Source organism: Mesoplodon mirus (genome assembly GCF_964341445.2).
Source record: "Mesoplodon mirus genome assembly, chromosome: 11".
Lineage (NCBI taxonomy): Eukaryota > Metazoa > Chordata > Mammalia > Artiodactyla > Ziphiidae > Mesoplodon > Mesoplodon mirus.
Window position 1 is genome coordinate 99,588,856 of NC_138987.1, and position 27,507 is coordinate 99,616,362.

At 57.0% G+C, this 27,507-nt stretch overlaps 1 protein-coding gene across 1 annotated transcript; it reads right to left on the bottom strand.

Annotated features, from left to right (window-relative positions):
* TEAD4 (TEA domain transcription factor 4) lies at positions 1 to 27,507 on the bottom strand. The gene is made up of 11 exons (XM_082636555.1): positions 27,393 to 27,507; positions 22,164 to 22,228; positions 21,752 to 21,814; positions 18,012 to 18,140; positions 16,997 to 17,040; positions 16,481 to 16,536; positions 14,056 to 14,195; positions 12,839 to 13,012; positions 1,383 to 1,523; positions 405 to 557; positions 1 to 292 (listed from the first exon to the last, which is right to left on the bottom strand). The coding sequence occupies exons 4-11, from the start codon at positions 18,105 to 18,107 to the stop codon at positions 179 to 181; spliced, it is 918 nt and encodes a 305-aa protein (XP_082492681.1). The 5' UTR covers positions 18,108 to 18,140; positions 21,752 to 21,814; positions 22,164 to 22,228; positions 27,393 to 27,507; the 3' UTR covers positions 1 to 178.

The following is a 27,507-nucleotide window of genomic DNA, read 5'->3' on the forward strand; positions in this document are numbered from 1 at the left end:
TGAAGATGCACAGATCTTGGGTTTATTGGGCTTAGGCACTGCGGGTTCAGGCAGTTTGTTCCTGGGTAGAAGAGTCATGACCTCAACTCTCTTGGCGCTTTGGGGGGGCTGCCCCGCGGGTCCCCACCCCGCGTCCCTGCGCACACGATGTCTTGCCCCCTCCCTGCTCCCCGGTCTCTTATTCCTTCACCAGCCGGTAGATGTGGTGCTGAGCCCCGTGCTCACTGGCCGACACCTCAAAGACGTACGCGACGCACAGCAGAGTCTCCTGCGTGTCTCTGTTGGTGACCACCTGCGGGGGTGAGGGGAGGAGGGGGTCGGGGCCCGGGAGACGGCACGCCCTCTTCTCCACCCATTGCCTACTCTCACCCCCCACCCCTGCGCATACCCCTGCGCACACACACCTGCAGGATGGTGAAGTTCTCCAGCACGCTGTTCATCATGTACTTCTCGGGCAGGTGCTTCAGCTTGTGGATGAAGTTGATCATGTACTCGCAGAGCGGCGAGCGGTGGATACGGTAGGAGTAGTGGCCGTTCTCGTAGCGCGCGTACTCGGTCTGCAGGGCCCGGGGACAGTGGGGCTTAGGAGGCCGCTGCCCACGGCCAGCCTGGCGGGCTCCGTGAGGAAGCTCCACAACCCGCTCGGCCTTAAGTGGGAAGGACGGGCAGAGAGCCCAGGGAGCCCTCGAGACGGAGCACCCCCCGCCCCGTGACCCAGACGCCGGGTGTCGGAGGAAGGAGCTTCAAGACGTGGAGACGGGGACGGAGTGACAGCTCAATCCCGGCCGCACGTGGGGGATGGGCCACAGGGACCTCGTGGCCACGGAACTGTCACGTATGCGTAGCTACACATCTGGGCACACACACACAGGCATGCACACAAATGAGTGGGTGTAAACAGACGGAATCCGACTCAGGTTGGTGGGCTACATCGGCGTCCACAGCCAGGTTGCTGATGGTCCACTCGAGGTATGTAAGATGCTGCCATCGGGGGGGACTAGGCAAGGGATTACCGTCGCACGTGGATCCGCAACGATCTCAGAATTAAAATTTCACTGGAAATAACTAACTCGAAGAGCTTCTCAGAGACCGCTGCTGCCCGGACTCCACCCGAGGGGTCGTGGGTTAAGAGCTGTAGGGGAGCTCAGCTCTGGGGTGCTGGAACGGCTCCCCGCGACCCGACGGGCAACAGGTGAGACCCACCGGGGGGGGGGGGGCAGGCGCTCTGCTTGTGTCGGACGTGAGGTGGGGTGTCAGTGATGGGGCACGGCGAGGGTCAGGCTGCATTCATTCAGACACATGTGGGCACAGAGGTGAGAAGCCCGGGCCGCAGGGGCGCGACGGTCTGGCGCCCAGGCGGGCGAGCGGTGGCGCGTGCTCACCTCCAGCTTCTCCACCACCTGCTTGCCAAAGGAGCAGACCTTGGTGGAGCAGGTGATGGTCATGTTCTCGGGACTCTCATACTGGCTGGACACCCCGTAGAAGGAGCTGCCCTCATCTTCGATGTTGGTGTTGAGGTCTGCCTGGAGGGAGACAAGGGGAGACCGAGGAGGGGCGGTAACTCAGAGGGGTCGTGTTGGGGGCAGCACCGAGGAGGCCTCTGGGGCCACAGCCCAGGCCCCAGGGCCAGGACGCCATCAGGGGGCTCAGAGAAAACGTGGACACAGGACCTCGGAAAGCTCCCCCGTCCATCCGCACACAGGCCTGGGGTAAAGTCAGGTCGTGTGCCCCAAACAATGGCAAGGACCTGGGCCTGCATCAGCTGCCAGCCCTGCTGCCCACGGGGTACCAACAGCCCAGCACGGGGGGCCCCCGATCGGTCTTTAGAGCATTAGGGCCCTGCCGGTGTCCCTTCAGCAGTGGCTCTGGGGGCTGGCCTCTCGCCATCTCTGGGGCACCGCAAGCCTGGCCACCCTTGACCTTCTGCATCTCTGTTCTGCCTCCGGACCAATCTCCCCAACACCAGCCTCCTTCCACTGGGCTCCTCTGCAACTGCTCTGAGAGCTCTGTGCCCAACCGAAGTCTGGTTAGCACCCTCTCACTGAGCCCCTTTGCCAAAGGGAATCCCTTCCCCAGCCTGGCGTGGGAGCCCCCGGGCCTGGTTGGCACCCTCTCACCGAGCCCCTTTGCCAAAGGGAAGCCCTTCCCCAGCCTGGTGTGGGAGTCCCCGGGCCTCTGATCAGCTTCGTGCCTGAAGGCAGGGTCCAGGACGCCTCCTGCTGCGTGTTGGGGCGATTTGAATTTGCCCCCCCCCAGGAAAGGTGGGTAATAAGACTCATGACTTCACACCCACTCCCTGCGAGGGGGACAAGGCAGGACGGGGGCCTCAGTTTGATCTCAGGCTCCCCGACTGCAGGCCTTGCCCAAGGCCACAGAGTGGATGAGTCACGGGCCCTGGGTCCTCAGGCTCCAGCTCTGGTGCTTCTCCCACCCAGCCGAGAGACACTGGGTGAGGCTGTTCGGTGCCTCGGCGAAGCCCCCAACCATCGAGGGGTCCCCACCCCGAAACCTGGGCTCCACAGCAAATCACCCCATTTGAGTCAGGGTGTTAACAGAGCAGCTTCAGACTCAGAAGCAGCGTGCAAACAGATCACAAAAGGCTTATTCTTAGCGGGAAGCCTCTCCTCCCATCCACACAACGCGTCCCAAATCACTGCCCAGCGGGACCCAGAGCGCAGCCCCACACACGCAGGGGAGCTCCTGACTGCGATAAGGATTCTGACCCCAAGGAGTCTTCTGCACAAAGTGCAGGGAGCCCCAGAACCCTGGGAAGTTTCCAGCACAATTCAGAGCCGGGCCCCGGGCTCTTCTGCCCCTGGCCATCCAAGTCGTTACTTTTCTCTCTTTTGGGGAAAGAAGTTTTCCAAGACCAAGAACACTCTCTGGACTGGCAGGGGGCAACTGTCTTAGGCACAGTAGAAATATTATAGAGCCACACACCGTGTCGAGAGGGACCTGTGTTTACTACTGTGAACTGACTACAACATAATGTTGAGTGGAAAGAAAAAAAAAAGGTCATAAAGCAGAATAAGGGTGTGTTACTTTTACGATGAAAATAAAGGCTGTTGCCATGTTGACCGAGATGGCATACATTTCAGTGTGCCCAGCAAGGGCTTTCATGGGGCCATTAGGAAGAAAGAAGAAAATGAATTACAGGGAATTCCCTGGCAGTCCAGTGGTTAGGACTCTGCACTTCCACTGCGGGGGGCCTGGGTTCAATCCCTGGTTGGGGAACAAAGATCCTGCAAGCTGCACGACGTGGCCAAAAAAAAATGAAAAAGAGAAAACCAAACTCCAAAATAAGCAGCCGTCTCCCCCATCTGTGGTGGGCATGGAGCAGGGCAGGGGGAGCCCAGGGGCCTGCAGAGGTGGACCAGGCCTTCGGTGGGCTGGGAATTAACTGCCGCTGTGACGGGCTATGCAGTTAAACCTGGCCCCTGGGACCAGCACCAGCTCTCTGTCTCCTGTTCTCTCTACTAAGTCACATGCTCCTTCTCCTAGGAGACCCAGTTTGTTGGACTTCCTCAAAAAGGCCTGGGGGACAGTTCGTGTGTGCTTGAGATACAGGAGCGCAGGGCAGGAACGTGGACCGTGCCTGGAAAAGAGCTGGCAGGGAGCCCGGCTCCTGGGGAGGGCAGGCGCCCGGATGAGGGGGCGAGGCCAGGACATGAACCGATGTCTCCCGGATGCAGCCACCGCCGTCCTTCTGATTGATGCTATTCACGTACCACTCACCACACGCCCCACTCCACCCCTAACGGTTTCTTTCAAATCAACTCATTCTTATTCTAAGCAGTCATATCCGTGACATCAAGGATTCTGTCTCCTAATAGATCTGAAAACAATCACCTAACTGTTAATGAAGAAATGCAAATCCGTGCACTGTGCACCGGGCTCGGGTAGGGCTGGCGTGGCCCCTCCAGGCTCTCCCCGGCGCACAAGGTAGCAGCTGCCCAGCACCCCGCGGGGATGGGATGTGCCCGTCACCACCCTGTGCTGGCAGGGCCTGGCCTTGCCCCTTCCAGATGGTAAGCACACTCGAGGCCGGAACCAAGCTCTCCCAGGGCTCAGGCCCGGCACGCGGGGTACCTTCCACAGCGTGGCACGGGGCTGCTGAAACTCTCCCCTCTTGGCGGCTCTGGGTGAGGGGCGGTCCTGTGCTCACAAGGGGGACCTCCACCCCCTGCACCCCTGCCAGTCCTCGGAGCCCCGCCCCGGCCCAAAGACACTCCAGGGGCTTCTGGCATCGCCTCCCACTCGCCTGGTCCTTCCGGTCGCTCCGCTGCCCGTTTATCCTGCCTGGCCCAGCATGGCCAGGACAGGGTGGGGCCCAAAGAGGCTGCTGTGTTGTCTCTGCTCTCATGGAGTGTGTGGCTTTTTGGGGGGCGGGTAGAAGAGGTGAGCTGGTGCTTGAGAGAGAGAGAGAGAGGGAGATGGGGCAGAGATGAAAGTCTCAGACGCCTCATCTCTCTCATCTCTCTCAGACGGTGGCGGTCCAACGTCTGCCCCAGAACCTACCCTATGGTCCCCCTGCTTGGTCGCCGGGGGCCCCGGCCAGCGAAAAGCGCAGACCCCACAGCACCTCACCATCCTCAGTGGCGTCCTAATTATGACCCACCACCTCCTGCAGCCCCACCGCGTAACCCCAATCTGAGCACCTCCCCGCACACGGTCAGCGTCTCTGCTTTCTCAGCCTGAGAGCAAAGCTGCCCCCCACGTTACCCTGAGAGTGCCCCCGCGGCCCCCTGCCCTCCACCCTATTCATAGCTACGGTGCAGTGGCAGCTCACAGGCTGGGCCTGGAACAGGTGCAGCGGATCGGGTGGCTGACAGATGAGCCGGGACAGCCGGGCCTGGGGGCCAGGGGGCTCATATTCATTGTTATGGGCTGGTATGTGCCTGGGAGAAATGTCAGGGCCCTTCGACGGAGGAAGGTCTGGGGTGCTGTCCTCCCTGCCCGGCCTCGGCCCAGCTCTGCCCGGCATTTTCAATCTGCAGACTGGAGTTCACGGCCATCAGTGTGTAAGAGATCCCTCTCCCACTGCCTAAGGACAGAGGTGGCCTCTGCTGGTCTCACATGTCCTGGGGGAGTTGGGAGCTTCTCAGCCTCTGTATCTCACATCCACGGAGCACAGCCTGACACCCAACCCCTCCTGCCCCCAATGCCACCACCAGCTGGAACCAATGACCAGGAGCCGACCACTTACTACCCATCCCCCCAAAGAGAACAGTACCATCGGCAGGAGGGGGACAGGAGGCTGAGGTGGGACATCAAAGTCCTCCTCCCACTCCAAGCAGGCTCTGACCCACTCCGTAGCCTGTGTGCCCGGGGCCTGGGGCCGGACGAGAAAACCACCAGGCTTTGGGGTAGGGTGAGGGGTGTGTGTGGCCACACTGTCCTCTCCTGGCAGCGTCCCTTCCTAATTGTGTGGTCAGTCTCACACCAGCCACAAGCCAGGGCGCAGAAGAGGAGGGTTCCAGACGGCTAGGGCGCCTGGGCTGCCTGGGAGGACCCCAAGCCCCATGGTTAGCACGCAGGAGACGGTCCTCTCCCGCATCCCAGGTCTGTCCTTTCCTGGCGCCTCTACCTTCCCCACGCAGGAGGAGAGGGACTGGATGACGGCCAAGGTGCCCTGGCCGCCCACGTGCCCACCTTCCCACCCCCAGCCAACCCCACTCATCAGGGTCCTCGGACACAAGCACGTCGCAGGCCCTCCGGAACAAAGTGCTGACTTTTCAGGTGGAGAAACAGGGCCCACAGGAGCCGAGACTCATTCGGGACACAGCTCTCCAGCTGGGCCCTCTGCTGCCTGCCTCGCTCTCCTGACACACTGGGAGGGCTCACTGGCAGCCCACCCCCTCCCACACAGAGCAGGTGAGACCTGCTCTGATTCTCCCCCTCGGAACGCAAGCTCCTATCGGGTCCGCACGGCACGGGCTGTGTGCGCAGCCCGTGGACGGAGCACAGCGGCCCGGCGTGGAACCTGCCCAGTCACGCTGCCCAGCACCACCGTCTCCACCTTCTCTCCTCCCCTCACCCCCACCTCCAGCCTCCCCAGACTCAGGAGGAAGGAGAGGACCAGGGCCGCGAGCCAGGTGGGAGAAGGATCCTCTGGTCCTCCTCCCCACCTGCCAGCTCTGATCTCTAGGCAGGACACCCCTGCCCATCTCCTGGAAGGGAAGCCTGGGCTCTAGAAGACCCAAGAAGCCCAAGTGCCCGGCTCGACACTGAATGCACAGCTGAGACGGCTCTCTCCCTGCCCCCACTAGCTGCACTTCCTCAGGGGCGGGAGGCCCTTTTCTAGGCTATCCAGAGCCTTCTCCACTAGAAGCAGGGGGAGCACGGGGCCGCGCGGGGGACCCCAGCCACCCGGCAAGGCAGGATGGTCTGGGGTGATGGTTCCGAGCACGCTCCCAGAGCGGGGCTGGCTGGCGCTGATCCTGGTTCTGTCACTACGAACTGGGCTGCCCGGCACATCCTTTCACCTCTGTGTGCCTCACCTTCCCCTGTACGGAACGAGGCTGTCAGCTGTACCTCCCTTCAGAGGTGTGGCAAGGATGAACATGCCAGCACAAGTCAGGTTATGAACAGCGCCTGGGGTGACCTTCCGCCGACTGCCTTGACCTACCTCGGCGTGTGCATCACAAGAAGGACTACAGGAGCAAGGCTTGCCCAGGCTGGGGGTCTCAGAGCCAGACCCTTGCTTTGCTTACTCCATGCCTCAGTCTCCCCATCTGTGAAATGGGGGCCTAGGATGGCTCTCATTTGGATGGTGGCTAGAAGAATACAGAATACTGTCACCAACTGAAAGAAGGCAGAAGCTGGTGAAAAGGGCCCCCAGTATGCTATCTGCCACGACAAGGGTGGTGTTCCCATACGCCTCCTGCCAGCCAGGCCTCCCTGGTCAGGGGTCACCTTAAATTGAACCCTCGGGGTAGCTGAGCCAAGGGCGTTCTTCTGAGTCAAGGCTGAGCCTGGACAGGCTTGGGGGGGCTGGGGGAAGGAGTGGGCGACAGAGGGCATAGGCTCTCCTAAGGAAAGGCCAGGAACCTCCCTGGACACAGAGCAGGAGGTGGGAGTTGCCACCGCTGGCCGGATGGTGCCAGTGCTGGTTGGTTGCTGACAACCAAGGCACTTGGTTCCAACTCCCATGTCCAGGGCTGGAAGGGAGAAGAGGGAGAAGAAAAGGGAAATGAGATGGTTTAAGCCCCTCCTGAGAAAAGGGAGCCTGGCATGCTGCCTCGTACATCAGACTCTAAAGCCAGCCTCTCCGCTGAGGCCCTAACGAGGCTGAGGTCTGTTTCTCGGTCTGTATTGCAGCTGTCAGCCTGGATGGCTAATGCATCTAACCGAGCATAGCTCTGGCCATGCCGCATTCAACAGACTCATTACCTCAACAACGGGATGGCAAACATGTAGGAAATGCACACTACCCTCCCCTGCTGCACCCATGGCAGACATTACCAGTCAATCCAGGAAGGGCTCCCTCCAGATCGTCCTCAACCCAGCACTCCAAACAACTGCTACCGATCCATTAGCGGTGGCCCTCGTGGACCTCTGGTTAAAATGGGAGACTGGGGCTTCCCTGGTGGCGCAGTGGTTGAGAGTCCACCTGCCGATGCAGGGGACACGGGTTCGGGCCCTGGTCTGGGAAGATCCCACGTGCCGCAGAGCAGCTGGGCCCGTGAGCCATGGACGCTGAGCCTGCGCGTCCAGAGCCTGTGCTCCGCAACGGGAGAGGCCACAGCGGTGAGAGGCCCGCGTACCGCAAAAAAAAAAAAAAAAAAAGGGAGACTGACCGTACAAGTTCACATTTCCCCGTCCAGAGAGCCAACAGGATGAGGGCAAAGATCTTTTTTAATGCGCTGCACCACACACACGAAGAAAATGGAGAAAAGACCAAACGGACAGGAGAATTCAACAAATTCCAGGGGACTGACAGTTGATCTGAACTAGGATGGCTTCTGCGGGGAAAAGGACACAAGAAGAGTTACAGCCTGAAAGCGCCCTCAGAGGGGTGACAGGTGAGAAGTCAGCACCATCCTCGGAACGAGAGGGGCCAGGACAGTGATGGCCAGGGAGGCACAGAATATGACACAAAGAACCGGCTGAAAGGCTGTACACTGCGTGGTCAGGCCTCCGGGCTCCCACTCTCCACACATCAGGGGAAGAAATTAAACAGGAGGGTGTCAGGTCTCAGGGACACCAGTCATGTCAGAAGAGGGGGTGGGGGCCAGGGCATGAGGTGAACGCTGCCTAAGAAACGGTCGGCTCTCCTAGCCCTCTCCCTGCCCCACTGCTAGAATGTTCGTTTGTCCCTGCCAAAGGGGGCGGACAGTAGGAGTCTTCTTTGGAGAAACTGAACCACTTCAGGAAAGGAAAAGGTCCAGTAAATATGCTGACATTTACTAGTGTCCTCAATAAAGCAGCTGGTTCCCCAACCCCGATCACCTGAAAGAGAAGCCCGGCAGGTAACAAGGCCCACACCTTGTCCACAGAGTTCCCAGTCACTGGACATGGACAAATGGCCCGAACAACAAAAGGAAGGATACACTGGACTTCATCAAAATGGAAAAGGTTGTGCTTCAAAGGACACTGTCAAGAATGTAAAAAGAGGGGACTTCCCTGGTGGCTCAGTGGTTAAGAATCTGCCTGCCAATGAAGGGGGCACAGGTTCAAGCCCTGGTGTGGGAAGATCCCACATGCTGCGGAGCAATTAAGCCTGTGCACCACAGCTACTGAGCCTGCGCTCTAGAGCCCGTGAGCCACAACTACTGAAGCCCACGTGCTTAGAGCCTGTGCTCTGCAACAAGAGAAGCCACCGTAATGAGAACCCCACGCACTGCAAAGAGTAGCCCACACTCGCCCCAACTAGAGAAAGCCCGCGCAGCAACGAAGACCCAACACAGCCAAAAATAAATAAATAAATAGTGCATATGATCCAGATTCCATGCCTAAGTATCTACCCAAGAGAAATGAAAAGCTATGTCCACACAAAGACTTGTATATTAAGTTCATAGCAGCATTATTCACAATGGCCCAAAGTTGGAAACAACCCAAATGCCCATCACTGACGGATGAATGGATAAACAAAATGTGGTCTATCCAGACAATGGGATGTTACTCAACCATAAAAAGGAAAGAAGTCCTGATATGTGCTATAATATGGCTAAACCTTAAAAACTTAACATTAAGTGAAAGAAGCCAGTCACAAAAGACTATATATTGTAAGATTCCATTTATGTGAAATATCTAAAAATGCTATAAAGACAGAAAGCAGATTAGTGGTTGCCTAAGGCTGGGGGGTGGAGGTGATAACTAATGGGTTTGGGGTTTATTTTGGGGGTGATGAAAATGTTCACTGGTTGTACAACTCTGTGAATATACTAAAAATGCTGAATTGTACACTTTAAGTAGGTGAATTATATGGCAATAAAACTGTCAAAAAAATAAGGACCAAAAAATCTGGCCAAGAATTATAGACATTTGAGAAAATCCTCCAACTTGAAAGACAAAGACCCAAACAGACAGAAAAAGGGACTAAAGGGAAACAAAGGGAGCAGAAGAAAACTTAAAAAATAGCCATGAAACAAGATCAGGATGCAATCAAAGAAGAAGAAGCTCTTAAAAATTAAAAACGTCATGGTCAGGCTTCCCTGGTGGCACAATGGTTGAGAGTCTGCCTGCTGATGCAGGGGATGCGGGTTTGTGCCCCGGTCCAGGAGGATCCCACATGCCACAGAGCGGCTGGGCCTGTGAGCCATGGCCACTGGGCCTGTGCGTCCGGAGCCTGTGCTCCGCAACAGAAGAGGTCACAGCAGTGAGAGGCCTGTGTACCACAAAAAAAAAAAAAAAAAAAAAAGTCATGGTCAAAATTAAATATTTGATACAAGGGGTGGGGTGGGGGTGGGCAGAGAACGCCACCATATTCCATTAATCTATTTCACCACTAAATGTACAATGCACCAAGATTTTACAAACAATTAAGAAAAAAATGCCATCAATTAAACTACAACACATCAACAATTGAAAGAGTCGTTCATTTTCTGTAGTAATAGAACCCTGATTTTATTCAGAATGGTAATTTACTCAACTAAAAGAGTACATTTCCCTGGCTCCTTTGCAGCTACCTGCAAACAGACAACTAATTAAGAGTTGTGTGGGACTTCCAGGAAGGCTCCTTAAAGGGAACTAAGTTGGCTTTCCCCCTTCCTGATGCCTGAAAAATGGATGTGATGGCTGGAAGCCCAGCAGCCTTGACCTTGAGGACAGAAGCCACACACTGAGGACGGCATATAGAGAAGAGTAGGGTCTCTGGTAATTTCACAGAGCTGCTGCACCAGACCTGGACACTCTATCTCCAGACTTACTTTACATGAAAGAAGAACTATTCATTCATGCCAATGTTACTTTGGGTTTTATGTAATATTCACTCAGATTCACTCTTAATTAGAAGATAAAGTTAAGAAAGTCTCTAAGAAAATGAATTGGAAAATAAATAAATGGTAAAAATCAGAGAGGATAGGTCCAGGATATCCAACATCAGACTAACAGGGGTTCCTGGAAAAGAACACAGAGAAAAGAAAGAAAAAGAAATAATATAAGTAAATTTACCGAATTGAGAGACTCTCATCTCACTGCCTACCAAGTACCTGGCTCAAAAACAGGAAGAAAAACAACACAGATCCCAAAGCTCATCAATGTGAAATTTAATGTAAGGAACAGAGAGGAAATGCAAAACTCCTACAGGCTAAAAAAACCGAGTTACATAACGAAGAATAGAGAACTAGAATACTACCAGACTACTCTTATAAGAAGACATTGGAGCAACCAAAAAATGATTCTTGAAAATCACTTCTAGGGAAAATCATTTACGATGGAGATTCTGTACCCAAACTTATGAATCAAGTACTGAAAATAAATGACATTTCAAACAGGTAGACTTAGAACATTTATCTACCATGCACCTTTTCTTAGGAAGGTACTAGAGAAGGTATTCCAGCAAAATGAGGGGGGAAACACCAAAAAAGAGAGAAATATGAGACCTAGGAAACTGTAGATTCAAAATAGAGGAGCAGTAAACAGAGGTCTCAGGACGGCTGTTGAGCAGGCCTGGAGGAAAACCAGTTCAAACTGGAGCAGAACAGAGGCATCCAGATGAAGAAAGGGACAAAGGATAAATTATCTGATAGGCTTGAGCACCGGGTGAAAAACAATTTTTAAAATTTTATATGTTGGTTATGATAGAACAATTTGTAAAAATTTAATAATAGGTTTTTTAGAAATGTGCAAGCGAAAGAGACATTTATTTTTAGGGAAAAAAAAGTTGCACAAGAAATGAAATGTAATCATTACACACTCTGGTGGTCAATCTACGTTGTCACAAAATCTAAACACTTTATTGCTTAGACTAAATTATATAACTTACTGGGATGATGAGGGGAAAAGTGGTATAATATAGGCCATGTTTTTCTACCATAAATATACAATACATAGTCGTGATATCAAAGTGTAGCAATATAAGCAGATATTTAGAACTAAGGAGATAAAACCCAGAATAATCAGTGACATTTTACAGTGATTGCCTCTCGGGATTGGGCTTGGGGTTGAGAGGAGGCGGACGAGAACCTGACAGTTTTCATTTATAAGCCTCTTGGTATTAATAACTGTGAACATGCACTGATTTAAAAATAAGAAAAAGTAAAAGAAACTATTACCTATTTTTCATCCCAGCATAGAATCAAATCCAGACCTTTGTAGGATCAGGACCTTCCAGGATCAGACTCACCTCCCCCGTTTTACTTTCCACGGTTCCCTCTCTTACACGTTTCCCCATGACTAGGCCCCCCTGGAGGCCCTTCTCCTTTTCCGCCTAACTCTGCCCATCCCTGAAGGCCCAGGGCCAACCTCCATCGGCTCGCAGAGCAAGCAGTCCTGCAAGGGCAAACACTGAGCCTCTTCGGGATCCGGGCCCTGGGTCTCCGTTCCTGCCTTTTCTGTAGACAGCCAGCCCCACAGATTTGGTTGCGGATAAGGGCTAGATTAAGAGCTCCTAGCCAGGGACTAGTAAGCCACCTGGAACTGCATGTACACTTTCGTGTGAATATGCCCACTTCTAGGAAAAGCACAGCTTTCAGGTTATCAAAGTGGTCCGAGACCAAATAAAGGCCCAGCTTCTGGGCTCTGAGACGATTCGGAGGCTCTGATCACCAGCCAGAAGGATTTCCTGCACTTCCTCCCGCTGGCTTCTCCTGCCCTGTCCCTTTTCCCGGCATCCCTTTTCTGTGGGTGCTGGGCCCTGGGAACAGGTCCTATGCCTCCTGGTCTTGGAGGAGGTTTCAAAAGAAGGAGGCTCTACCCACACAGCACCCATGCAGGGGTGAGCTGGGGAGGGCGGCGGAGGCCGAGCTACGGGCTGAGTTCTTGGAGAAGCTCGGTGTTTCTTTGGGGATGACCCGGCCTAAGCCTACCGTCCACTTCTCCAAGCCCCATCCAGCCCAACGGCTGCCCCGCTGCGGGCCCGGAAACCTTGGCATTGAAAGCCTTGGATGACTACCCCTCAGGTCTCCTGTAGGTCCTCTCTGGTACTACAGACCCCTTGAGGCCGCACTTCTGCCCGGGCGTGACCATCACCCGCCATCAGGAGGGGGCCTCGCTCTGCGGCACCAATGGCCTCATCTGGTCTGAGCTCCCGGCACCAGAGGGCCGCTCTGTGCTGGCCCTTTGCTCTTGTCCTGCATGTCCCAGGTCCCACCGCCGCCAAGGCCCACCCCTCCTCCTTTCTCCCTGAGGCCATCGACGTGCTGGGGTGGGAAGGAGGAGGTCATCCAAGGCTTACCCAGAACTTCACGAGGAAAAAGGCGTTGGAGGGTCCCCGTTCAAAGAGCTCCTTGAGACCACCCTTCCTCTCCGGGAACTTGTCGTAAATCTGGCGGATGTCCACGGCTTCGAGGTAGGGGTCGCTGTAGCTGGGGCTCGACTGGCCGATGTGCACGAACAGGTGCTTATTGTACTGTGGACAGAGAAGAACGGGTCTGAGGGGCCATGGGGGCAGCGGGGCAGACAGACCAGACAGACAGGGGCTCAGAGCCCGGCCAGGGGCCCAGAGCAGGGACGCCACGGCGGGGGCCTCAGTTTCCCCTCTGGTAAAACGGAGCCGGTAGAAGGGCTGAGTGTAAAGCAGAGTTGACAGGTGTCCAGCACCTGGGGCAGGGTGACCCCCAGCAGGTGCTCGGCACTTTCTGGTCGCTATTTGTACTGAGGCTTGACTCTGTCGCTAACATCCTTAGGTGACTCATCTATCTCTGGACCCCCGTGATCTCATCCGTGATGGAAAACCAGCGGCCCATACGAGGGGTGCTCCCCCCGGAGACGGCAGCTGTGGTCCCTCGCTGCAACTAAAGAAGAGCTGCTTCTTTCGTGGTCCACGCTGGGTTCCTCATCTAAACCATAAGCTTGAAAATGTCAAAGTGAAATGGTCAGTGAAGTCCCCCTGACTCTGGCATCCTGTGCACCTGGCCAGGTGCTCCTCTGAACTTTGCAGGTGATGCCGGTCACCCAGGACGGAGACACTGAAGGGGGCGGGATGGGGGTGGGCTGCTGCTCCTACTAGCGTCCCCGAAGACACGGGGCAGACAGGAGACTCCTCAGAGCCACAGGGAAAGGGCAGAGCAGCCTGCGGGCAAGGCTGGGACCAGTGCCTTCAGACAGAGAGGTGACCGGACCGGGAAGAAGGTGGACATGGTGGGAGCAGGGAAGGGACGGAGCCTCGGGGCACCGGGACGGGGCACAGGAACCGTGCGAGGGGGAGGGAGCAGAAACAGAGCCGGGGACAGAGGGAAGGTCCAGTGAGAGGAAGCAGGGAGGGAGAGGATGGAAGGATAAGCGGGGATGGAAAGGAACAAGGACCCTAAGTTCGGCCCCAAGGTGGAGCGGGGCAGAGAGCAGGGCGAGAAAGCCAGAGCCAGAGGAAGAGGCACTGGGGGAAGCAGGGGAGCAGCCGCCCCAGGGATGAGCACCGGGCGGGAGAGTGGCCAGATGGAGGCCAGGACCTACCGTTTCGGGGTCTTGCTGCCGCTCCAGGAAGGCAGAGAACTCCAACATCCAGAGCTTGGGGCTGGCCACGCTGCGGCCCTGCCACGGGGGTGCTGGGGGCGCGGAGGGCGACGGGGAGGCTCCTGCGGGAGACTCGAACCCTGCACACAGAGGACGGCACATGGGAGCCGGTCCACAGGGCCTCCCTGCCACACCCTCCCCCAGGCCCCCAGACCCTCCGGCGGGACCCATGCTGGCTGGGGGACCTGCTGTCTGCCTTAACGGGGTCTCCCAGCTGGGGGGGGGGGGGCAGGCAGAGCACTGGCCAGCAGTCCAGGGGCAGCCCTGGCGGGGAGCTCAGCCTGGAACAGCTCAGTCCCCTCGGGCCCCTGCACGGAACTGCATTCAAGGGAGACTGGATGCTGGCTGGGGTTGGCGGGTGGGATGCCTGCTGGACCCAGGGCTTCCAGGGCAGCGTCCGCTTGGTTCTTGCCCTGGAGGAACTTCTGGTCCAGCCAGGGAGACGACCGGACCAACTGTTACAATGACACGAGTGTCTGCTGTCCAGCCCCTGGGACAGCGCCCGGCCCAGAATAGGCACTGGCTGCTGGCTGGCGAGTAAGTGAAGCAATGAACGTGAGGAAAACAGACAAGGAAGGCGCTCAGCACAGCGGGGGAGGGGGCCTCCTAGTCCACCTTGAAGAGCGTCAGAAAAGGCCACCCGAAGGTGATGCTGAAAAAGGTTACGGGGTAAGAGTGGGAGGCAGCAAGTGCAGACAGGGGAAGGGGGCTCCAGGCAGAGGGCACGGGGCCGCGAGATGCACCGTGAGCTCGGAGGCTCTGTCTGGCAGACGTGACGGGGAGGGCGCGTTTGTGCCGGGGTTGCAAACGAGGCTGAAGAGACGGGCCCTGGATGCCAGGTAAGGGGTACGGGTTTCAGCATGAGCTCAGGAGGGCGATGGGAGGATTTTAGGTGGGGCCGAGGAGCGACCGGCTGTGCATTTCTTAAGATCCTGTTCCGTGTGGGGGAAGGACTGGGCTGGGCCGAGGTGGACCAGAAGCGCAGGCCTTGTGGGTTTTTCCCAAGTGGGAAAATGAAGAGGGCGGTGGAGTGAAGAGAAGGGGACACAGGAGGGACATGGAGGGAGCAAGACCCCGGGGCTTGGTGGCAGACAGGACGAGGGGGCAGTGAGGCAGGTACGTCAGAAGCCCAGGGAGGAAACAGACAAGGGACGGCCGGGGGCGGGCGGAGGACCATGCTGGACACACCAGCTGGTATTTGACGGGTGAGCCGAATCACTAGTTCATTTGTTCAAGCGTGGCGTGCACACCGGATGTGGCCCAACACACAGAAGACAGACACAGACACCAGCCCCAGACGCTGCCCAGGGCACACTGAGTGACAATTAAGCTTAGATTGTGTCCTGAAGGCACCAGGGAGCCACTAACGGATTCTAAGCTAGAAGCAGCACGGTGAGATTGATGCTTTAAAAAGATGATGGATGGACTTCCCTGGTGGTCCAGTGGTTAAGAATCCACCTTCCAATGCAGGGGACGCGGGTTCGATCCCTGGTCGGGGAACTAAGATCCCACACACTGCGGGGCAACTAAGCCCACGCACCACAACTAAGACCCGACGCGGTCAAATAAATAAATATTAAAAAAAAAAAAAAGATGACAGGTGAGTTACAGGGGGTAAGAGCGGGAATGAGACTGCAGACGGGGTGGGGGAGCCGTGAGGGGAGAGCACAGACTAGAGGGGGTGGGCGGCCCCCAAGCAGCCGTCAGGAACCTAGGAGGGTGGCAGGGCCGCTCTCAGAGCAGGAAAAGCCAGGCCACCGTGCAGGCAGGAGCCGTTGCCAAGCCAGGAAAGGAGGGTGAGGGCGAGGATCCTATCTCGCCCTGCAGAGCGGAAGGTGGAGGGACCTTCCTGAGGAGGAGGCAGAGGCCGAGCGGGTCATGTGAGCGGGGGAGGCGGAGCTCCGTGCTGCCCAGCTGGACCCCCAGCTGCCTCATGCCAGGAGCCTTCCCTCTGCTAAGCAGGAGCTCCGGGCTGGAAAGCCATGCCCTGCTGGACCCCCATCTTGAAGGAGAGGATGACAGGTTCACAGAGGGAAGCCGTCCCAGAAGCCAAGCAGGACGGGGCACACAGGCAGGTAGAGTGGCCACCCCGGGGCGCAGGCACTGCCCCTCGAGCTGTGCGCACCCTGCCAGCCTTGAGCCTCGCTGGGGAGGGGCTTGGGGAGGACGGGCAGCCCTGGGGGCACAGGGGGCTTGGCTCCTGGAAGAGGATCGAGGTGGAGCTGGGAGATGGGTGCACGGTGTGAGCACGTGCCAGGGCAGCATCTAAGGGGACTGCTAGAGGCATCTAGCGGTCAGGGCTGGGGACCCGGAGCAGGAACCACAGGGGTGTGAGGCACGAGGAAGGCAGAGCCTGCTGACCCACCTGGCAGAGGCAGTGGCGGCTGGACAGCGCAGGTTTGCTGAGAGAAGGGTTTCACACTGTGGGAGATGAGAGGGGACGCGTGGGCCCGGGGGCACGTGGCAGCCCTAGAGCCTCGGTCAGGCTCCAACGCTGTCTTCAGTGAGGCGGGCCCGGGTGGTCAGTGGCTCTGGCCTCCCGCTCCCTCGGGATTCTGGCCGACCCACAGAAGCAGCAGGTCTGTTGGGAAAACCCACCCCTCCTCCCTCCCTCCCAGGCCAGCCAGAGGGCTGGTTCCTAGCCTCCTCCCCTCGGGGTCCCGAGCTCGGGTTCTGCTACACCCCGGATAGACTGGGGCTTCAGCAAACGCCACCCCAGGGTGCCCGAGAGCAGGAGAGCCTCATCCGTAAGCGCAGGGCCATCCGGAATGGCTGAGCCCAGACTGCGGCTCTCCCACCCTCAGGCCTGGGTCAGCGGCACGAGTTCACGGGCTCAAGCGCAGCCCAGGGAGCAACGGGGCAGCACGGTGGCCATACTCACTCGTGGGACGTTCCGGCATGGCCCGGCAAAGCTCCTTGCCAAAACTGAGGAGACAAAGGCACAGAGTCAGCAGAGCCCAGTGTGCGCGGCCAGTGGCGTCGAGACAGAGACCGGGCAGGGGCTCAGCTGGAGGGCGAGGCCAGGGCCTGGGCCTGGGAAGGGTGCCTGCCTAGAGCCAGGCAGCACGGCGTCCCCGCGAGCACTGCAAGGACCCCCAGCCTCTGGAACGCCCGCCGATAAGGAGCTCCCGGGAGAAGCCCCCAGGCTTTCAAACACGGCACTCGTCCCCATCCTCGGGGACAGATGCCTGGTGACAGTGGCATGCAGGACTCTCAAGAGATCTGGAGTCAAGCACCCTATTGAGACTTGAGTGCCCGAGTCACGTGTGCACTCGTTCGTCCCGTCATCCTGTCCATTCAACGCCCTTCCGGACTAGCGGCCTCTGGACACACTCGGAAAAATGCTGGACGAGAGGCTCCCCGGACACAGGGCCTGGGGCGGTGCGTCAGTCCCCACAGCCTACAACACCCTGGGAGGACTCAGCCCTGGGGAGAAGGGGCCTCTCTGGACTGTTCTTAGAGCAGGACCCACGTGGCCACGGCCAAGAGACCCATATTCTCAGCTTAAAATTCGAGAGGACTTTGTTCCTGGACATCAGCCCTTCACCTGGAAGGAGCCCCTGAGGGCGGAGGGGGGACGAGGCTGAGCTGGGGGCGGGATAGAGGGGCTCCTCAGAACATGCCGGTGCTGCCCCAAAGCCGGGCCTCAGCCTCCTCTTCTGTAAACGGGGCCAACTCTGCAGAGCCCCTGGGTGGCCGTCTGACGGGGCGGCTGCACCCTAGTCACGGCCAAGGCCCCCAGGAGGGCGGTCCCAGAAACTGCATGGCCCCTCGGTCCTTGGTCTCTCCTTCCCCAGCTCTCCTGGCCCGAGAGGACTCAAGTGAGGACTTTGGTGTGGCCAGTGCCTTGGAAGGACGGGGCAGTCCGGCCTCCGACTCCAGGCAGCCCCACTTACCCCTGAGACCGCCGGGTAGCCTGGGCCCCGGGTGAGGGCCATTTTACTGTGGAAGGCTGTGGCAGAGATGATCTGGGCGGACGACATGGCAGCCATGCTCTGCAGGGCCTTGTCCTTAGCTGCCTGATCCTGGGGAGACATTGAGGGAAGCCTCAGTGTGGGCACCATGGCAGGTCGGGAGAGGCGGATCCAGCTGGCGACAGGGAAGCCAGACCCTGGACTCGGCCCTGGGGACTAGGCTCCCGTTCCTGCAGGGCTGTGAACCGGTCCTGTGACTTGAGTAAGTCACTCGGTGGCTCTGATCACTTTCCTCATCTGTCAAAGGGGCACAACACGTGCCCTGCCAGTCTCATTAGGGTTTAAAGAGACTTTGGAGGCCACCTGCCAGACCATGGCTCTCCTCTTACCAACCTCAGGGACACAGGGACCACCCAGGTCTTGCTCATCTCCACACCAGAGGTGGCTGGGGCCTCACCTGGCCCTTGGGAGACAGTGCATGAATATCTGTTGGGCAGGGGTCATCCTCGGTCACATGGACGGTGACAAGGGACGGTCTCCTGTGGGCCCCGTCTCAGCCCTGGCCTGTGGATCTCTACTGTACCACGGGCACCCATGGCTCCCGACCCTTTTACGTGTCAGGATGAGAATACCAACTATCTGTCCTCTGTGGGTCCCCTCTATGGCCCAAAGACCCCCTCCACAATGGGTTCACCCTGCAGAGGCTCTGAACAAATCAGCAGTAATAACCTGCTTATAATAATAATAGTAATAATACTTGGTTACTAGTTGCATTAGCCAGTGGTCCCCCATCCTGAGCTCCCCAGTCCCAAAGGTCTTCAAAACCAATAAGACAGCGTACTGTATGTCAGAAAGCCTAGTGGGTCCAAAAGAAGGCCACACATACAGACTGAACAGCAAGTATTATTCAGTATGGGCAGCATTATTGGAGACAAAAGGTTGGTTTAGGTCAACTCGGGAGCTCTGATAGAAATTCTGTATCTTTATGATGAATTACTTTTTAAAAGGGAAAAATAAGTGGGCCCTTTATTTAATAATCAGATTGGTGGACCCACATCTGTCCTGAGTAATAAGCAAGCTAATTGCTGAGGGAGGTCCCTTCAGCCCACAGCTGGTTTTGCATATGACTTCACTCGCCCGGTGGGTAGCATCGCCACGGCGTCAGGCCCGAAGGGTCCAGGTGGTGCGCCCGGCATCCTGCGCGATGAGGTCTGGGGGCAGGCCCTTCCACTCGGCCTCTCGGGGACCCCTCACGCTTATGGGCACACACGAGACAGCCCCCAGAAGGGAAAGAACGCTGTCTCGCTTTGGTTCTGAACACCTCAGCACCCCCGTGAGGCTGGCAGGACTCGTGGGCTCCCCATTCTAAGATGAAGAAACTGAGGCTCAGAGGATTTAGGGGACTTGGGTGTTGACAGGGGTCATGTGACAGTTGGCCCTTAAGGTCCGTCCGGGATGGCACATCCATGACCTCTGACCTCTGCAGGCCTGGGGGGCTGAGCAAACCAAGGAGGGGGCACCTCAGGATCTGACGGCACCCATCCTCAGCACAGAGGGCCCGGGAGGCCATGCTGAGTGGTGGAACACCCCAGCCCACTGTCCTTTTGGGGCCAACTTGGGCCTTGCTCTGAGGCTGCCTCTGATAACCAAAGCGTCAGGCTGCCTCTCCCCAAGGGCTCTGCTGATGTCGGGAGGGAGATGCCATACATGCCCAGGCCCGCTCCCTCCAGGACACGACTGGGGCGGCAGGCCACGCCCAGGAGGCCCACAAACCTCTGTTAACAACTGCACTGGGGGGAGGGGAGAGAGCTCCAACCCTGTGTCGGCAGCCTGAGTCCCTTCCCGATGGCCAGTCTAAACGAACGGCCAGGGACCAGCGAGTGGGACAGGAATCAGGTGGGAGTGGGGGGTGACATCACTGACCAGGCTACTGAATGTTGCGGCTGGAGGGGACCTCAGATACCACCTTGCTCAACCCTGTCATTTTACAGGTGGGGAAGCTGGATGGAGCTTGAGGCAGGTGGGTGACATGGCCGAGGGCCCACGGCCCAGGGCAGAGCCAGGCCAGACCAAGGCCGTGACCCGAGGACTTCTACCTGACCTTGCCATCCACCAGGGAGATGGGTGGGTAACTACATTGGGCCCCAGACCCTCTGGAGAATATGACAAAATCCTCAGACCAATCTTCTCCAAAAAATGCTCATCCATGAAAGTGTGCATATTATTTAAGGGGTCCACGGCTCCCCTTGAAGCCTGTCCAGCAGTCCAGAGGCTGTTCCCAGCCCCACGTTAGAGCCTGTGGACGGGGACAGGTTCAGCTCCTCGAGCACACATGGGCCATAAGAGCCGGCCCCCACGGGAAGGCAAAGCTCCCCTCGATGGCTCTCAACAGAACCCTGGACATTCGGCTCTCCATCCGGTCCCCTACCAGGCCCTGGTGAGTCACAGGCTGACCAGAGCGGGGAGTGAGGGGCAAGTGGGCTGCAGGGCTGGGGATGTCCAGGCACAGGCCTGAGAGGGAGAGACCAGCAGCTGCGGTCCAGCCAGCTGTCCCGGGGACAAAGGAGCAAGGGCTGGGCCACAGCTGTGAGGGGCGGGGGACAGCTGGGCTGATGCAGGAGGAATGGAGCCTCCTGGGAGTTCCCACCCACGCCATCAGAGCCTCCACTGTCAGGGTCACGGACAACGGGGCCAGATGGGGCCTCCGTGGTCCTCTAGTCCAGGGGCTTTTAAACTGGGTTCTGGGATGCTTTCGGGTTCGAGAGTCGCAGGGGCTGAGAGGTGACCAGCATGAGGGGGCCCTACCCTGCTTCTCGCCAACCTAGCTTCGACCAGAGTAGATCCTCTGATAACGGATCGGGGTGATACTTAATTTGGGAGAAAAACGAAAGGGCTTCCACTGCTTTAAAAAATGTTTGTGGGAACTTCCCTGGCGGTCCAGCAGTTAGGACTCTGTGCTTTGACTGCCGAGGGCCCGGGTTCAATCCCTGGTCGGGGAACTAAGATCCTGCAAGCCGCATAGTGCGGCCAAAAAATAAAAATAAAATTAAAATGCCTGTGGATTTACTGGTCTCAGCCCCAAGTGCTGGCTCCTCCTACCAAGCAGCCATAGACTCTTTTGTTACATCCACCGTGATGGGCAGCCTGCTCCCTCCCAGGGTTCAGCCAAGGGCCCCTGGGTCCAGGGTCCAGGAGGCCCGAGCCCCGTGGGGAGGGGACTCCCACCAGTGGCTGGCCCCCCGTGTAGCAGTCGCCTGTTGGCAGACTGATCCAGGGAGCCCCACCAGCCCTTCCCCCAGCGTGGACCCCATCCTGCAGGCCTGCCACCCACAGGATCTGGGTGACGGCAGTACGGGGCCGCGCGGTCCGCAAGAAATGGGGTCTGGAGGGCAGTCCTGCTGCTCCAACCATGGGACTCAGGGTGTGCCCGGTTCCTCTGGGCTGCAGGGGGCAGGGAGCACAGCAGGAGACCAGCCCCTGTCTCCCAGGATGCTGTGAGCCTGGCCATTCACACACAGACACATAGACACATCCTCTGTGCAGGTGGGAGAGAGGTTACAGGCTGAACCCCACTCTCCTCAGCACTGAGAAGCTCACTGGCTCCACACATAAGCAGTCAGCCCCAAAACCCAAGGGAAGGAAGACTTTTCCTCCTGGGAAAAGAGCCCCAACTCCCGGGAGGCCGGCCCACCCGAGCCCTCCCGCTGCTGCCTTTGCCTTACCTTTAGCTTGGCCTGGATCTCGCGGGCTTTTCGCCGAGCCAGCACCTGGATGTGGCTGGACACCTGTGGCAGGAAGAGGGGCTCCTGTCTCCCCGACGGCCGGCTCCCCTGACCCTCAGCCCTCCACAGCCCCCCACCCCATCACAGACTGAATGGATGAACGAATGAATGAAAGGATCAGTCACTGATGGGACCTCGGTCCCACCTCTCCCAGTTAAATAGAAGTGCAGTCGGATGGGGAGGGGTCCCTCCCAGGCGATGGCAGAAGGGACCCCAGGGAAACTGACCGTCTGTGGCATACCCAGCAGAGGACCCCTCCCAAGCTGGCCCCCAGAGTCCACACCCGGTCCTGCGGAGGGCTGGGCCCACCCTGGGAGCCAACCAGTGCCAGGGTATCTGCCCCAGGGCCCACCTGCTTCCTGGTGCGGGTCTTCCCTGTCCGGAGCTTGATGTAGCGGGCGATCAGCTCATTCCGACCTGCAGAGACACCAACATCCACTCAGCGGGAGGACCAGGACAAAGGCAGGCAAGCTCCCCAACCTGAGTGGCACTTGGGGTGAGGATTCTGTAGGGCCCCTCTCGCCCTCCTGAGATCCCAGGGATCTCCCAGCAGCAAGAGGAAGCCGAGGCCTCGCTGGGGCACTGCTAACCTGAGAACGGGGTGACAGGGCTGTGGATCTCTGGCCGGTGGGCGCACAGCTCAGAAAGCCCCCTCAGAGCCTACCCTGAACGCAGCCTGGCAGCCTCCTCCTTGGCCCTTCCCCCGGGCAGCTCCCACGGTCCCCACCACCTCCGCTAATGAGCAGGACCCGACAGGATGTCTGCCCTGTCTGTGGGCAGCAAGGGAGACGGGGGACACAGGTGCCAAGACACAGAGTGTCTCCAGAGGGGAACCCGTGGCCCTAACCCGGACACAGGGAACGCAGCCAAGCACAGCTCCACGGCTCCAGCTAGACCGTCAACGGGTCACACGAGTGCTCCCTGTGGGTCCAGCCTCCTAGAGGTGAATGCTGCAAGATCCCCCAGGACTACGAGGCCCCACGTCCTCCCTTATCGGAAAGGAGATCAGGACAAGGGGTTCCCTGCTTTCCAGAGCTCACCACCCGGTGGAGGAGAGAAGTGTGCCCACATGATGGCCCTGCGCCCGTGTCCGACGGGACCATGCCACGTGCTCAGAGGAGGAGGGGCCAGCTCAGGCTGGGTGGCCAGGTGAGCCTTGAGCTGCACTGACCACCGGTAGGATTAGACCATAAAGAAGGGCCCTGGTGGGGAAAGGCAGAGTGAGAGGGTTTGAGCGGAAGTTACTACCTCCTTTCTCCACCTCCGGGACCCGCCTTGTCCTGCTGGGCCTGGCTGAGCCCGGAGGGCCGCAGCAGCAGGAGTGAGGGAGCTGCTGATGCAGGGAAGAGGCGAGACAAGTGGGCTGTCCGCCACCTGGGCTGTAACCAGAGAGCACGGCCAAGGCCACATGGGGCCCCCAGCTGACCTCTCCCCACTGCCAAGGCTGAATCAAGAGGCCACCCTCAGAAATCCTGGTTCAAGATGGCGGAGTAGAAGGACATGCGCTCACTCCCCCTTGCGAGAACACCAGAATCAAAACTAACTGCTGAACAATCATCGACAGGAAGACACTGGAACTCACCAAAAAAGATACCCCACATCCAAAGACAAAAGAAAAGCCTCAATGAGATGGTAGGAGGGGCGCAATCACAATAAAATCAAATCCCACAACCACTGGGTGGGTGACTCACAGACTGGAGGACACTTATACCACAGAAGTCCACTCACTGGAGTGAAGGTTCTGAGCCCCACATCAGGCTTCCCAACCTGGGGGTCTGGCAACAGGCAGAGGAATTCCCAGAGAATCAGACTTTAAAGGTTAGCGGGATTTGATTGCAGGACTTCGACAAGACTGGGGGAAGCAGAGACTCCACTCTTAGAGGGCACACACAAAGTAGTGTGCACATCAGGATCCAGGGGAGGGAGCAATGACCCCACAGGAGACTGAACCAGACGTGCCTGCTAGTGTTGGAGGGTCTCCTGCAGAGATGGGGGGTGGCTGTGGCTCACCGAGGGGACAAGGACACTGGCAGCAGAAGTTCTGGGAAGTACTCCTTGGCGTGAGCCCTCCCAGAATCCGCCATTAGCCCCACCAAAGAGCCTGTAACCTCCAGTGCTGGGTCGCCTCAGGCCAAACAACCAACAGGGAGGGAACCCAGCCCCACCCATCAGCAGACAAGTGGATTAAAGTTTTATTGAGCTCTGCCCACCAGAGCAACACCCAGCTCTACCCACCACCAGTCCCTCCCATCAGGAAGGTTACACAAGCTTCTTAGATAGCCTCATCCACCAGAGGGCAGACAGCAGAAGCAAGAAGAACTACAATCCTGCAGCCTGTGGAACAAAAACCACATTCACAGAAAGATAGACAAGATGAAAAGGCAGAGGGCTATGTCCCAGATGAAGGAACAAGATAAAACCCCAGAAAAACAACGAAATGAAGTGGAGATAGGCAACCTTCCAGAAAAAGAATTCAGAATAATGATAGTGAAGATGATCCAGGACCTCGGAAAAAGAATGGAGGCAAAGATGGAGAAGATGCAAGAAATGTTTAACAAAGGCCTAGAAGAATTAAAAAACAAACAAACAGAGATGAACAATACAATAACTGAAATGAAAACTACACCAGAAGGAATCAATAGCAGAAGAACGGATAAGTGACCTGGAAGACAGAATGGTGGAACTCACTGCCGCAAAACAAAATAAAGAAAAAAGAATGAAAAGAAATGAAGACAGCCTAAGAGACGTCTGGGACAACATTAAATGCACCAACATTCGCATTATATGGGTCCCAGAAGGAGAAGAGAGAGAGAAAGGACCTGAGAAAATATTTGAAGAGATTATAGTCGAAAACTTCCCTAACATGGGAAAGGAAATAGCCACCCAAGTCCAGGAAGCACAGAGAGTCCCATACAGGATAAACCCAAGGAGAAACACGCCGAGACACACAGTAATCAAATTAACAAAAATTAAAGACAAAGAAAAATTATTAAAAGCAACAAGGGAAAAATGACAAATAACATACAAGGGAACTCCCATAAGGTTAACAGCCGATTTCTCAGCAGAAACTCTACAAGCGAGAAGGGAGTGGCATGATATACTTAAAGTGATGAAAGTGAAGCACCTACAACCAAGATTACTCTACCCAGCAAGGATCTCATTCAGATTCAACAGAGAAATCAAAAGCTTTACAGAGAAGCAAAAGCTAAGAGAATTCAGCACCACCAAACCAGCTCTACAACAAATGCTAAAGGAACTTCTCTAAGTGGGAAACACAAGAGAAGAAAAGGACCTACAAAAACAAACCCAAAACAATTAAGAAAATGGTAATAGGAACATACATATCAATAATTAACTTAGGGCTTCCCTGGTGGCATAGTGGTTGAGAGTCCGCCTGCCGATGCAGGGGACACGGGTTTGTGCCCCGGTCCAGGAAAATCCCACATGCCGCGGAGCGGCTGGGCCCGTGAGCCATGGCCACTGAGCCTGTGCATCTGGAGCCTGTGCTCTGCAAGGGGAGAGGCCACAACAGTGAGAGGCCCGCATGCCGCAAAAAAATAAATAAACAAACAGTTTGGGCTTCCCTGGTGGCACAGTGGTTGAGAATCTGCCTGCCAATGCAGGGGACACAGGTTCAAGCCCTGGTCTGGGAAGATCCCACATGCTGCGGAGCAACTGGGCCCGTGAGCCACAACTACTGAGCCTGCGTGTCTGGAGCCTGTACTCCACAACAAGAGAGGCCGTGATAGTGAGACGCCCACGCACAGCGATGAAGAGTGGCCCCCGCGCGCCGCAACTAGAGAAAGCCCTCACACAGAAACGAAGACCCAACACAGCCAAAAATAAATAAATTAATTAAAAATAAATAAACCGTTTTGGGAATTCCCTGGCAGTCCAATGGTTAGGACTCAGCGCTTTCACTACTAGGGCCCGGGTTCGATCCCTGGTCAGGGAACTAAGATCCCACAAGCCGTGTGATGCAGCAAAATAAATAAATAAGAGTTTTAAAAAATGTAAAATAAAAAGTTTAGGCGCCTGGAAGGGGCCCACGCAGGTGAGGGGCCCCGAAGTGTGAGCCTCACTGACGTCACAGGAAATCCGACCTCCCCCACAGAAGGGCAGGCAGATGGAGAAACTGAGGCCAGAAAATCTCGGTCAGATGGGCCACCGGCAGACCTCGGGCTAACACCCGGGTCTGAGTCTGGTCTCAGCCACTTGGAAGTGGCACAGGGCCTGGCGGACAAGGTGCTCGGTCCACAGGAGATCCACTCCCAGTCTGGGTGGGCCTCCTGGCCGGACGCAGTGGCATGTACTCTGTAGCATCCGTTAAACAGCAGCTGGGAGGCCCCTGCCCAGCCCCAGCTGAGACCCTTACTCCACACGTCACAGATGACCCCCATGTCATGAGGACGGAGCCCTCGCCCAGCCCCGGCACCACCTCTGTCTCTGCCACAGGGTCCAGGAGCTCTGCCTACAGACAGGCCCTAGGCACAAGGCCAGCAGTGGGGTCACAGGAGCCAGACCCAGGGTCCCAGGCTGGCTCGGCTGTCTTTGTACATTTCAAGTTGTGCTTCTCTCCTCTCCCTTGCAGGCCCCTCGGACCGTATTCCAGCCAGGCCTGTCCTGCTGCTCAGCAGTGGAGGATCCCCTGGGTGGGAGTGGAGCCCTGGGTTTCTCTGGGTGTCTGCAGCCAAGGGGGGCAAACAGCTCCCTTCCTGCCCCCTGAGGTCCTCCCGAGGTCAAGCCGGCCCTTCAGCTGCCTCCAAACCAGCTGGCATCTAATCCAGGCCTTATACAGACACAGGGAACTGCTGTAGTTTCTTTCACTCTCGTGATAACAGTAACAATCATGAAAGTCTGTGGAGCACTTACAGGCGCCCGTACGAACCCAGAGTGAACACGGCAAACTCTGTTCACACGTCCGTCCTCACGACAGCGCCTGCAGCTGCTGTGTCATCTTCATTCTCTCCGCACTGTGGTTCTAGAGTCTATCCCCTAACTTCTCGTTAACACAGGACTGAGGGGATGGACCAGGGGGCACCAGGGGTCCTAGCTAGCCTGAGCGAGAAGAAACTAAGGCCCAGAGAGGGAAAGTGATTTATTCAAAGTCACATGGTTTATTACTGTCCCAAGGCCACAGGAACATCCGTTTCTAAGGCCACACCTAGGGCTTCACAATGGCTGCTTTTCCCCACAGATGTCTCCCCTGGCTGAGCTGGGAGTTTCTTCTGCCAGAGACCATTCTGCTCCGCCTCTCTGGACCATCCACCCCCCTCCCACCCCTGGCCAATTCCCTGGGTCTGTGCGTGAAGTAAGTGCTCAGTGATGTCTCACTGCTCCTGGCCCTGGCCCTGGCCCAGGTCCTGCAGGGAGAGCCAACTATTTGGACCAAGAGCCGGTCCACCTGTTTTTGTTTTAATATTTTATTTTTTAAAATTAATTTATTTATTATTTTATCTATCTATCTATCTATCTATTTAGGCTGCACCGGGTCTTAGTTGTGGCATACATGTGGGATCTAGTTCCCCGACCAGGGATCGAATCCGGGCCCCCTGCATGGGGAGCGCGGAGTCTTACTCACTGGACCACCAGGGAAGTCCCAACGCCCATGTGTTTTCACTCTCTCCTGGACAGCAGTACTCAGAGCCGTAGGAGCCAAAGTGCCCTGGATGACTGAGACGCCAGGAGGCTCCCAG